Here is a 12,908-nt window from a genome sequence, read left to right as displayed (position 1 = left end):
GGGGCTGGAGATGCTCCTATGGGGCTGGAAGGATGTGTGGGGCTGTAGGGGCTCCTATGGGGCTGGAAGGATGTGTGGGGCTGTAGGGGCTCGTGTGGGGCTGGAAGGATATGTGGGGCTGGAGGGGCTCCTATGGGGCTGGAAGGATATGCGGGGCTGGAGGGACTCCTATGGGGCTGGGGAGGTCCCCACACAAGGCAACACCCACAAGCCACGCCCCTTCAAACCACGCCCCCTTTAAACCACGCCCTCTTTCTACATCACCGCCCTTCAGACTACGCCCCCTTTAGGCCTCGGCCCCTTCTGACCACTCCCCTCCCGCCCAACCATAGCCAAGCCCCCTTCTCAAGTCCCGAGCCCCGCCCCCTCTCCGTCGCTCAGGCCACGCCCCTTCTCCGTCACTGAGGCCACGCCCCCTCTCCGTCACGGCCGGTTCTAATTGGCCCGCGAGGGACGTGGCCACGCCCCCTCCCTCCCCTTTGCTGCGCGCGCCGCGGGGGGGCGGGGCCTGCGCGTGCGCCTGGAGCGACCGGAGCTGCCGGGACCGAACGGAGGTGCGGAGCGGAGAGGAGGGGGGAGGGGGAACGGGGCTGAGGGAGAGGGTGGGGGGGAGATACCCGGGAGGGGCACCGGAGCCCCCGGTCCCGGCTGGTGCGGGGAGGAGCGAGAGCCTCAGTGCTGGATCCGTCGGTACCGGAGCCCTCGGGGTCCGCGGGCACCAAATCCTCCGGGAACGGATCCTTCGGGCTCCGTGGGGGCCGCAGTGCCGTAGGGACGGATCCCCCTGGGAACGGATCCTTTGGGGTCCCCCGTTACTGAATCCCCCATTACCGGAACCTTTGGGATCCCCCAATACCGGATCCTTTAGGGTCCCCCATTAACGAATCCCTCATTACCGGATCCCTCAGGGTCCCTCATAGCCCCCCCCCAAAATCCTCAGAGCCCCCCAAAAGCCCCTCACAGCCCCTCAAATCCTCCCCAAAATCCCTCACAGCCCCCTCAGTTCCCCCCCAAATCCCTCACAGTCCCCCAATTCCCCCCAAATCCTCATAGCCCCCAATTCCCCCCCCCAAAATCCCTCACAGTCCTCCCAATTCTCCACAAAAATCCATCGCAGCCCCCTAATTCCCCCCAAAATCCCTCACAGTCCCCCAATTCCCCCCAAAATCCCTCACAGTCCCCCAATTCCCCCCCAAATCCCTCACAGCCCCTCAATTCCCCCCAAAATCCCTCACAGTCCCCCCAATTCCCCCCAAAATCCCTCACAGTCCCCCAATTCCCCCCCAGAATCCCTCACAGTCCCCCAATTCCCCCTCCAAAATCCCTCACAGTCCCCCAATTCCCTCCAAAATCCCTCATAGCCCCTCAATTCCCCCTCCAAAATCCCTCACAGCCCCCCAATTTCCCCCCAAATCCCTCACAGTCCCCCAATTCCCCCTCTGAAATCCCTCACAGCCCCTCAATTCCCTCCAAAATCCCTCACAGCCCCCCAATTCCCCCCTAAATCCCTCACAGTCCCCCAATTCCCCCTCCAAAATCCCTCACAGCCCCTCAATTCCCTCCAAAATCCCTCACAGTCCCCCAATTCCCCCTCCAAAATCCCTCACAGTCCCCTAATTCCCCCCCAAATCCCTCACAGTCCCCCCAATTCCCCCCCAAAATCCCTCACAGTCCCCCAATTCCCCCCCAAAATCCCTCACAGTCCCCCCAATTCCCCCCCAAAATTCCTCACAGTCCCCCCAGTTCCCCCCAAAATCCCTCACAGTCCCCCAATTCCCCCTCCAAAATCCCTCACAGTCCCCCAATTCCCCCTCCAAAATCCCTCACAGTCCCCCAATTCCCCCTCCAAAATCCCTCACAGTCCCCCCAGTTCCCCCCAAAATCCCTCACAGTCCCCCAATTCCCCCTCCAAAATCCCTCACAGCCCCTCAATTCCCTCCAAAATCCCTCACAGTCCCCCAATTCCCCCCAAAATCCCTCACAGTCCCCCAGTTCCCCACAAAATCCCTCACAGTCCCCCAATTCCCCCCTAAATCCCTCACAGTCCCTCAATTCCCTCCAAAATCCCTCACAGTCCCCCAATTCCCCCCCAAATCCCTCACAGTCCCCCAATTCCCCCCCCAAAATCCCTCACAGCCCCCCAATTCCCCCCCCAAATCCCTCAAGTCCCCCCAATTCCCCCCCAAATCCCTCACAGTCCCCCCAATTGCCCCCAAAATCCCTCATAGCGCCCGCAATTCCCCCCAAAATCCCTCACATTCCCTCCAATTCCCCCCCAAATCCCTCACAGTCCCCCCAATTCCCCCCCAAAATCCCTCACAGCCCCCCAATTCCCCCCAAAATCCCTCACATTCCCTCCAATTCCCCCCCAAATCCCTCACAGTCCCCCCAATTCCCCCCCAAAATCCCTCACAGCGCCCGCAATTCCCCCCAAAATCCCTCATAGCGCCCGCAATTCCCCCTCCAAAATCCCTCACAGTCCCCCAATTCCCCCCCAAATCCCTCACATTCCCCCCAATTCCCCCCCAAATCCCTCACAGTCCCCCAATTCCCCCCCAAATCCCTCACAGTCCCCTCAATTCCCCCCCAAATCTTTCATAGCCCCCCAATTCCCCCCAAATCTCTCATAGCCCCCCAACTCCCCCCCAAAATCCATCACAGCCCCCCAATTCCCCCCCAAATCCCTCATAACCCCCCAAATCCCCCCCCACCGACACCCCCAAACCCTTCCTAACCTCCTTCCCCCCCAAAATGCCCTCATTTAGGGCCAAAAATGGGTTCATTTCTCCGGTTTTTGGGCCTTTGCGGGAGGAATCATAACCCCCAACCCCTCTTGTAATTAAACCATGGGCTCATTATGCAAATGAGCTTTGGGGGGGAGGGTGGGGGGTGTGTGTGTAAGATTCCCAGCTCCCCATTTTCACACTTTCCCCCCAAATTTTACCCTTTCTTGCGGGTGTTTTTAATTTCCTTCTTAATTAACCCCCCCCTCCTCGTCAAACTTGACCTATTTGCGAAGCCGCGCTAACGAGGCGCCACTAATTAGGAGACGCTGACGAGCGTTGCTGTCTTTTGGGGGGTGGGCAACGAGGTGACCCCCACTTTTTCCCCCCCTAACTTGAATTTCACCACTGAAAAACCCAATTGGCCCCAATTCTTGGCCGCTAACGAGGCCATCGTGGCTACCGGGTCTTTTTTTTGGGGTGAAAAGATGGGATTTTGGGTGTTTTCTTGAAGGGGGAGGCCCAGAACTGGGTGGATTTGGCTGTTCTTTGCCGTCGGCGCGTCCGGGCTTGCCGCTCGCTCTTGGCTTCGCGCCGATTTTACCTCTCGGTGCCGGATTTGGGGCGGTTTCTTGGTGTTTTGGGGCAGTTTCTTCGTGTTTTGGGGCAGTTTGTTGAGATTTTGGGGCATTTTCTTGGCATTTTGGCGTTTCTTACATTATTAGGTCATTCTTCTTGGTTTTTTGGGGCGGTTTCTTGAGCTTTTGGGGCAGTTTGTTGAGATTTTGGGGCATTTTCTCAGCATTTTAGCATTTCTTGCATTATTAGGTCATTCTTCTTGACGTTTTGGGGCAGTTTCTTGAGATTTTGGGGCAGTTTCTTGAGATTTTGGGGCATTTTCTCGGCATTTTGGCGTTTCTTGCATTATTAGGTCATTCTTCTTGGTGTTTTGGGGCAGTTTCTTGGTGTTTTGGGGCGGTTTCTTGGCGTTTTGGGGCGGTTTCTTGGCGTTTTGGGGCGGTTTCTTGGCATTTTGGGGCGGTTTCTTGGCGTTTTGGGGCAGTTTGTTGAGATTTTGGGGCATTTTCTTGGCATTTTGGCGTTTCTTACATTATTAGGTCATTCTTCTTGTTTTTTTGGGGCAGTTTCTTGAGCTTTTGGGGCAGTTTGTTGAGATTTTGGGGCATTTTCTCAGCATTTTAGCATTTCTTGCATTATTAGGTCATTCTTGATGTTTTGGGGCAATTTCTTGTTTTGGGGCAGTTTGTTGAGATTTTGGGGCAGTTTCTTGGTGTTTTGGGGCAGTTTCTTGAGATTTTGGGGCATTTTCTCGGCCTTTTGGCGTTTCTTGCATTATTAGGTCATTCTTCTTGGCGTTTTGGGGCGGTTTCTTGGTGTTTCGGGGCAGTTTGTTGAGATTTTGGGGCATTTTCTCGGCATTTTGGCGTTTCTTACATTATTAGGTCATTCTTCTTGTTTTTTTGGGGCAGTTTCTTGAGCTTTTGGGGCATTTTCTCAGCATTTTGGCGTTTCTTGCATTATTAGGTCATTCTTCTTGGTTTTTTGGGGCAATTTCTTGGTGTTTTGGGGCAGTTTGTTGCAATTTTGGGGCATTTTCTCAGCATTTCGGCGTTTCTTGCATTATTAGGTCATCCTTCTTGGTGTTTTGGGGCAGTTTCTTGAGCTTTTGGGGCCTTTTCTTGGCATTTTGGCGTTTCTTGCATTATTAGGTCATTTTTCTTGTTGTTTTGGGGCAATTTCTTGTTGTTTTGGGGCATTTTCCTGACATTTTTGCGTTTCTTGCATTATTAGGTCATTCTTCTTGGTGTTTTGGGGTGGTTTCTTGCTGTTTTGCATTTCCTGCACTACTAAGTCTTCTTTCTCGGTGTTTTGGGGCAGTTTCTTGACTTTTTGGGGTTGTTTATTCCTGTCTTGGCATTTTGGGGCGGTTTCTTGGAGTTCTGGGGCGGTTTCTTCACATTTTGAGGTGGTTTCTTGGCATTTTGGCATTTCTTACATTATTAGGTCTCGTTTCTTGGGGCCTTGGGATCATTTCTTGATGGTTTAGGACCGTTTCTTTGCATTATGGGGCAGTTTCTTGGCGTGTTGGGTCATCTTCTTGGCATTTTGGGTCATCTTCTTGGCATTTTGGGGCGTCTTCGTGGCGTTTTGGCATTTCTGGCATTATTAGGCCCTGTTTCTTGGTGATTCGGGGCATTTTCTTGGTGTTTTGGGCTCATTCCTTGGCGTTTTGGTGCCGTTTCTTGGCGTTTTGTCCTCGTTTCTTGGATTTGGGGCATTTTTTCGTTGTTTTGATGGCTGTTTCTCGGCCGCTTGGTGTCCTTTTACCCTCTCTATTCCCGTTTCAACCCTCCCATCCCCATTCCTCCTTCCCAAACCCTTCCCTCCTTCCCCACCACCTCCTCATCTCCCCTTCCTACTGCTATTTCAGCCCCTCCAGGCTCGATTTGAGCAGCAGAAGCCCCAAACCCTACCAAGATCCCACCAAACCGGGGCGATGGTTGAGACCATTGAGGTGGAACCCCTCTTTTTAACCAGATCCCACCACCACCAAACATCTCTCCTCAATCCCGCGCCTTTCCTGGGTGGAACTTGAACCATTTCTTTCTTCTCCCTTGGAATCCAGGTGGTCTCTTCCAATTTGGACACTTGGAACGCCGGAGGAACCTCTTGAGAACTTCCGGTAAGGAGCTTCACCCCCTTTCTCTTTGGTTCTGGTTGCTCCGAGAGTCGGATACCGAGGCGGCCAGGAGCCGGCGTCGCCTCCGGGCGGGGATTACGCCTCGCCCGACGTGTTTTTACAGCGCGGCGCGGCATAAAAAAACAGATTTCCCCCTGCCGAGGGGCCAAATCCGGGGGGATTTACGGGGCGGGGCTGCTCCTAACGAGCTCCTGTGCTTAACGAGCTCTGGTTGATCGCCGTATCCCGGTGGGTTTGGTCAATCGCGTCTTTGGACGCTGCCATCCTAAAGGGAAAGAGATTGGAGCTCTCCCACTTTGGCAAGCAGGACTTTCTCCTTCGTTATGGCTGTGTTAATTAGCATTAATTAAGCTGTCGCCATCCGACGAAGCATGGCGAGATGAATCCAAGTGTGGTGAGATGAATCGGATCGGGCTGCGTCGTCCCAGGTTGGATTTTATCCCGCTTTTTCCCTTCTTTCTCCCCATTAATGGTGCTTGATAGCCCGGGAATGGCGATTGTTTGGCTTTAATCACCCCTAATTAAGCACAAAGTTCGCTTAATTGCTTCACTAATTTCATGCCATGCTTTGGGTTGAGGTTTACCTTGAACCCGGAGCAGGATTTGGATCGGGAAAGCCGCCATGACCCCATCTAAACGCCCTATTTTGATCCGGAAGTGCCTTTTTTGGCTTTTTTTTCCCCCCGAAACGAGTCATGAGATAATTATTTTAATTAATTAGGGGTCGTTTGGTCCCGTTTGGAGCCAACCGGGAAGCGGAAAAGACCACACGGGTGGTTCAATCTTTTGATTAGGAGTAGACGGGGTTGGATTTTCTCCGGCGGTGGCAAAGGAAGGGTTAAACCCAGCGCTTAATTTATCAAACGAGCGCAGTTAATAATTAAAACCTCTCCCTCCCCCCTTTTTTCTCGGGAAGGGTTGGGCGGAAATCGGAGCCGCGACTCGGGAACCGCAGGTTTGGGGCGAAAAAGGCCAATTTGGGGCTGAAAAAGGCCAAGTTTGGGTTGAAAAAGGCCAATTTTGAGTTGAAAAAGGCCAATTTTGAGTTGAAAAAGGCCAATTTTGGGAGGAAAAAGGCAAATTTTGTGTTGAAAATGCCGAATTAAGGCCAACTTTGGGTTGAAAAAGGCCAACTTTGGGTTGAAAAAGGCCAACTTTGGGTTGAAAAAGGCCAACTTTGGGTTGAAAAAGGCCGATTTTGAGTAGAAAAAGGCCAATTTTGGGTTGAAAAGGCCAATTTTGAGTAGAAAAAGGCCAATTTGGGGAGGAAAAGGCCAATTTTGGGTTGAAAAGGCCGATTTTGGGTTGAAAATGGCCAATTTTGGGTTGAAAAAGGCCGATTTTGGGTTGAAAAAGGCCAATTTTGGGAGGAAAATGGAACCAAATGAGTGGGATTTGAACCTTTTTCTTCATTTATGCCCTCAAATTCCATCTTTGGGACCCGATTTCGTCCTCTTTCCAGGAGGATTCGCCCAAATCCAACCCTGACGCGGCTGCGGTGGAAAATGAACGCGGTGGAATTAATGATTCCGGCTCGTTAAGCTTTTCGCTCCGTGCACAGAGGGGGGAGGAGGCGCGGAGGAAGGTTCTTCCCATGGTTTGGGCTGAGAAGTAGGATGAGATTCCATCACGGATCGGTTCTCGGGGAGGAACGATGGTGTGGATTGGGGTGGGAACCCAGAGCGGGTGGTGGATGTGGTGGTACCACAGGTCCGAAGGCCATCAAACTCATGGAATGGTGGTTTGGGGTGGAAGGGATCTCCAAGATGATCCGGTTCCAACCCCCTGAGATCGGCAGGGACATCTCCCACCCTGTCCAGGTCCCTCCTGGTCTTGTTGAACCTCAGGAGGTTCTCCAGCCCCGCTTCTCCACCTCATCCAGGTCCCTCTTGGCTTTGTTGGACCTCCTGATCCGGTGGGAGGTGTCCCTGCCCGTTTTAGGGTTGGAACCGGATGATCTTGAAGGTTCCTTCCAACCCAAACTCGTCGATTTTCTGCCCAATTTTCTGGTCTCTGACTTGGAGAGACACAGAGTTGGTGGTGGAGCACTTGGAGGAGAAAGAATGAGCTGAGTGGTTGCACCCAAAGGGTCAACGGTGGCCACCGGGAGGCAACGAATCTGCAATAGGAAGGAGAAAGGGTGAAAGTCCATCCGAAAATGTCCTTCAGTGGCAACTTCGGGAGTGGGACAACATCCAGAGGGACTCGGAGAGGCTGAGGTGGGACCAGGAGAACCTCAGGAGGTTCCTACAAGGTTCTACAAGGCTGAGGTTCTACCAGAGCCATCAGAATGGATGGAGAGGAGCCTCGAGAAGAAGGACGTGGGGTGATGGTGGAGGAGATCAGCTGAAGAGGTCGGACCACGATGACCTTATGAGGTTCCACAAGGCCAAAAGATGAGGTTCTGCACCTTGGGAGGAGGACAACCTCCAATCCAGGCTGGAGGATGGGTTGGGAGTGGCTCCGAGGAGGACTTGGAGTGCTGGTGGAGAAGAAACTCAACCCGAGATCGCAGCCCAGAACCCCCCCGAGTCCCGGTGCGTCCCAAGAGTGGGACCAGAAGGTCCATGAGGGGATTGTCCACCTCTGCTCCGCTCTGGAGAGGCCCCACGAGCACCTCTGGACCTTCGAAGAAGATGGAGCTGTTGGAACGGGTTCAAGAGAAGGTCCTGGAGAAGATCCACGGGGTGGAGAACCTCCTTCCAACTCGTTAGGGCTGCGGTTAATTAAGGCTTTGAGGTATGGATTGACCCCACCACCACCCCCCCCAGCAGATGTCATCTCGGTTGGTTAATTAGCGAGGATTAAACGAGCGCCGGGACCGCATAATGCCCAACGCAGACGGATTAAAGCTCGTTTGTCTCTCTGTCCATCCCCGTCCCACCGCGGGAGCAGATCCTCCTGGAGGAACCCCCGTGGGGGACAGTGGGCGAGGAGGAGGCTCCGTGGATCTTCTGGTCATCTCCATCTTCCTGGACATCGAGAGGAGATGGACCCTGAGGAGCAAAGTCCTTCTCAGAGGAGAAGATTGAGTTCAACACCACCCAACGGTTCCCAACAGATGGAGACCTTCGTGGTCCAAGAGCACCTGAGGAACCCAATGGATGGAGACCTTCGTGGTCCAAGAGCACCTGAGGAACGCAATGGATGGAGACCTTCGTGGTCCAAGAGCACCTGAGGAACGCAATGGATGGAGACCTTCGTGGTCCAAGAGCACCTGAGGAACCCCATGGTTGGAGACCTTCATGGTCCAAGAGCACCTGAGGAACCCAACGGATGGAGACCTTCATGGTTCAAGAGCACCTGAGGAACCCAATGGATGGAGACCTTCATGGTGCAAGAGCACCTGAGGAACCCAACGGATGGAGACCTTCATGGTTCAAGAGCACCTGAGGAACCCAATGGATGGAGACCTTCATGGTCCAAGAGCACCTGAGGAACCCAATGGATGGAGACCTTCATGGTTCAAGAGCACCTGAGGAACCCAATGGATGGAGACCTTCATGGTCCAAGAGCACCTGAGGAACCCAGCGGATGGAGACCTTCATGGTTCAAGAGCACCTGAGGAACCCAATGGATGGAGACCTTCATGGTCCAAGAGCACCTGAGGAACCCAATGGATGGAGACCTTTATGGTCCAAGAGCACCTGAGGAACCCAATGGATGGAGACCTTCATGGTCCAAGAGCACCTGAGGAACCCAATGGATGGAGACCTTCATGGTCCAAGAGCACCTGAGGAACCCCATGGTTGGAGACCTTCATGGTCCAAGAGCACCTGAGGAACCCAACGGATGGAGACCTTCATGGTTCAAGAGCACCTGGACATGAGCCCGAGTGGCCGAGAAGGCCAACGGCCTCTTGGCTTGGAGCAGGACCGGCCCGGCCGGTGGCTCCAGGGAGCTCCTCGTGAGGCCTCACCTCGAACCCTGGGGTGGATCGGGTCCCTCACGCCAAGAAGGACATTGAGGGGCCGGAGAAGGGTCTGGAGAACCTGAGTGATGGGAGCGGCTGAGGGACCTGGGGTTGGAGGGGGTGGAGTCCCCATCCCCGGGGGTGTGGAGTCCCCATCCCCGGGGGTGTGGAGTCCCCATCCCCGGGGGTTCGGAGTCCCCATCCCCGGGGGTTCGGAGTCCCCATCCCCGGGGGTTCGGAGTCCCCATCCCCGGGGGTTCGGAGTCCCCATCCCCGGGGGTGTGGAGTCCCCATCCCCGGGGGTGTGGAGTCCCCATCCCCGGGGGTTCGGAGTCCCCATCCCCGGGGGTTCGGAGTCCCCATCCCCGGGGGTTCGGAGTCCCCATCCCCGGGGGTTCGGAGTCCCCATCCCCGGGGGTTCGGAGTCCCCATCCCCGGGGGTTCGGAGTCCCCATCCCCGGGGGTTTGGAGTCCCCATCCCCGGCGGTTCGGAGTCCCCATCCCCGGCGGTTCGGAGTCCCCATCCCCGGCGGTTCGGAGTCCCCATCCCCGGCGGTTCGGAGTCCCCATCCCCGGCGGTTCGGAGTCCCCATCCCCGGGGGTTCGGAGTCCCCATCCCCGGGGGTTCGGAGTCCCCATCCCTGGAGGTTTGGAGTCCCCATCCCTGGAGATGTGTAGAAGATGTGTAGATGAGGTCCTGAAGGACACGCTTTAGTGGCCCATAGGAATGGTTGGATGCTCTCCGAGGTCTTTTCCAACACGGTGACCCCATTTCTGCTCTCCTCTTTCTCCAGGATGATCCGGCACCGGCGGCAGCGCCCGCTGTGACCTCCGACGCCGCCCGGAACCATGTGGCCACCCCCGATCCGCTCCAGACCTCGTTGGATCTCCCTCAGCCGTAGCCCCACGGTGGCCACCAAACCTCTCCCCGCTTGGTGGTGGCGATGAAGGGCCGCGGCCCCTCCGCTCCTCTCGCCGGACCATGACCTCCCACCGCCCTTCGCGGCACAACGGCGCCGATGCCGAGCTTTGTCCGTCGAGCTTTTGGGCTCCCAACGGCACTATGGCAGGTGGAGAACCTCCTCGCTTGGTGGCCACCACGCCGGTGGTCCCTAAAATGGGTGTCCGCGCCCGGATCGCCGATTGGCCGCCGAAGAGAGACCCCGTTGCCGGCTCCAACCGGGCCTTGGCCGGCGGGCAGCACGCTCTCGCCGGCGTTTCGGGTTTCAAAGCTCTTCACCGCTTCGCCCGGCGACGTTCTAAAGACGTTGAGTTCCAAGAGGGTTGGCCACGTTCTCCGGCCAAAGGTTTGGCACCGTTGCGGCACCGGAGCAGCAGTGAGGTGACGTTGAGCGAGTGCGACCAGGAGGAACCCGTGGAAGCGCGAGGAACCAAAGGAGGTGGTGGCGGTGGCATCGGCGGCGGCGCGGGGCTCTTCCGGGAGTACGGAAGCACTTCGTCCATCGACGTTCAGGGCATCTCCGAGCAGAGCTTCTTCGAGATGCTCAACGAATTCCGCACCAAGAAGCCCGACCGGCGAGCGGCCACGCCGGAACGGCTCGCCGAGGCCGCTGCTCCTCCGGGATCCTGTGCCGGCGTCAAAATGGATGGGAAGAACATCTCCCGGGACGAACCAACGGCTCAATCCAAGGAGAAACCCCGTCGGAGATGTCCTAAAGGTGACGCCGGTGGCGACTCCATCTTCAAGAAGCTCCGGAGCGGGCGCGGGGAAGGAGAAGCCGGCGAGGAGCCGCGCTCGCCGGAGCCGGGGAAGGTTTGGCTGTGCCAGAAGAGCTTCGCCCACTACGATGTCCAAAGTATGCTCTTCGACCTCAACGCCGTTGCCGCCGGCCGCGCCGCGGTGGCCCAACGCCGCAACACCACCACGGGCGCCTCGGCGGCCTCGGCGGCCACTGCTCGGCCCGCAGCACTTGGAGCGGCCGACGTGGCGTTTGCCAGCACCGAGGACCTCAACTCCAAAGAGAACCTGGAGCGCGACCTCGGGGACAACACCAGCAATGAGCTCCTCCTCAGCTGTCCGCACTTCCGGAACGAGATCGGCGGCGCCGGCGAGCGCAACGTCAGCTTCTCAAGGGCTTCGGGGTCTTCTCCGGCGATGCCACCGCCCGATGGGACCTTCCCGGAAGCTCCTCTCAACGTCCGCCCCACCAACGCCAGCGTCTCCGTGCTGGAGGTGCCCAAAGAGCTGCAGAGGAACCCCAACCGCCTCAAGCACTTCAGCGTGGAGCACGTGGACCTCGGGGCGCGGTACTACCGCGACCATTTCCACGGCAAAGGTGAGTGCTCGGCCTGGGAAGTCTCTTTGTCCCCGTCCTCAGCTTCCTCCGGGCCCGTGTCGTGTCCTCTCCATCCGTCCTGGACCTCCTCTTGTCCGTCCTGGACCTCCTCTTGTCCGTCCTGGACCTCCTCCGTCCGTCCTGGACCTCCTCCGTCCGTCCTGGACCTCCTCCGTCCGTCCTCCACCTCCTCTTGTCCGTCCTCCACCTCCTCTTGTCCGTCCTCCACCTCCTCTTGTCCGTCCTCCACCTCCTCTTGTCCGTCCTCCACCTCCTCTTGTCCGTCCTCCACCTCCTCTTGTCCGTCCTCCACCTCCTCTTGTCCGTCCTCCACCTCCTCTTGTCCGTCCTCCACCTCCTCTTGTCCGTCCTCCACCTCCTCTTGTCCGTCCTCCACCTCCTCTTGTCCGTCCTCCACCTCCTCTTGTCCGTCCTCCACCTCCTCTTGTCCGTCCTCCACCTCCTCTTGTCCGTCCTCCACCTCCTCTTGTTCGTCCTCCACCTCCTCCGTCCGTCCTCCACCTCCTCCGTCCGTCCTCCACCTCCTCCGTCCGTCCTCCACCTCCTCCGTCCGTCCTCCACCTCCTCCGTCCCTCCCGTGTCCCCTCCGTCCATCCCCGTTTGTCCACCTCAGGGCTTTCTCCATCCCTTTTCTTCTCGCCAGAACATTCCAACTACTTTGGTGTGGACGAGAAGCTCGGCCCGGTGGCCGTCAGCATCAAACGGGAGAAGCTGGAGGACCACAAGGACCACGGTCCGCAGTACCAGTACAGAATCATCTTCCGCACCAGCGAGGTAGAACCTCATGGAGAACGTGGGGATGGGACTGGGATGGGGTGGAGAAGTGGGGCTGGAGAACCACCGGAGGTTCAACCAGGCCAGGAGGGACCTGGATGAGGTGGAGAAGTGGGGCTGGAGAACCTCAGGAGGTTCAAGCAGGTCAAGAGGGACCTGGATGAGGTGGAGAAGTGGGGTTGGAGAACCTCCTGAGGTTCCACCAGGCCAAGAGGGACCTGGATGAGGTGGAGAAGTGGGGCTGGAGAACCTCAGGAGGTTCCACCAGGCCAAGGGTGAGGTCCTACCCCGGTGTTGGGGTAACCCAACGTGGAGCATTGTCTCCAGTTCTGGAATTGTCACTAAAAGAGGGAGATAGAGCTGTTGGAACGGGTCCAGAAGAGGCCACGGTGAAGATCCAAAGGTTGGAGAACCTCTCGGAGGAGGACAGGCTGAGAGAGTTGGGGTTGTTCAGCCTG

At 56.8% G+C, this 12,908-nt stretch overlaps 1 protein-coding gene across 1 annotated transcript in view; it reads left to right on the top strand.

Moving 5' to 3' along the window:
* Positions 1-487: 487 nt before the first annotated feature.
* The window catches only part of SIPA1L3 (signal induced proliferation associated 1 like 3), a 35,103-nt gene continuing 22,682 nt past the window's right edge, over positions 488-12,908 (top strand). The window contains 4 exon segments of the mRNA XM_054052868.1: positions 488-554; positions 5,371-5,427; positions 10,153-11,655; positions 12,320-12,450. Of these exon segments, the coding sequence (XP_053908843.1) occupies positions 10,341-11,655; positions 12,320-12,450 (1,446 nt within the window). The 5' untranslated portion in view covers positions 488-554; positions 5,371-5,427; positions 10,153-10,340.

This window comes from Cuculus canorus, chromosome 37, assembly GCF_017976375.1.
Source record: "Cuculus canorus isolate bCucCan1 chromosome 37, bCucCan1.pri, whole genome shotgun sequence".
Taxonomy (NCBI): domain Eukaryota; kingdom Metazoa; phylum Chordata; class Aves; order Cuculiformes; family Cuculidae; genus Cuculus; species Cuculus canorus.
The sequence above is the reverse complement of the archived record's forward strand: the minus strand, read 5'-3'. Positions and strand labels throughout refer to the sequence as shown.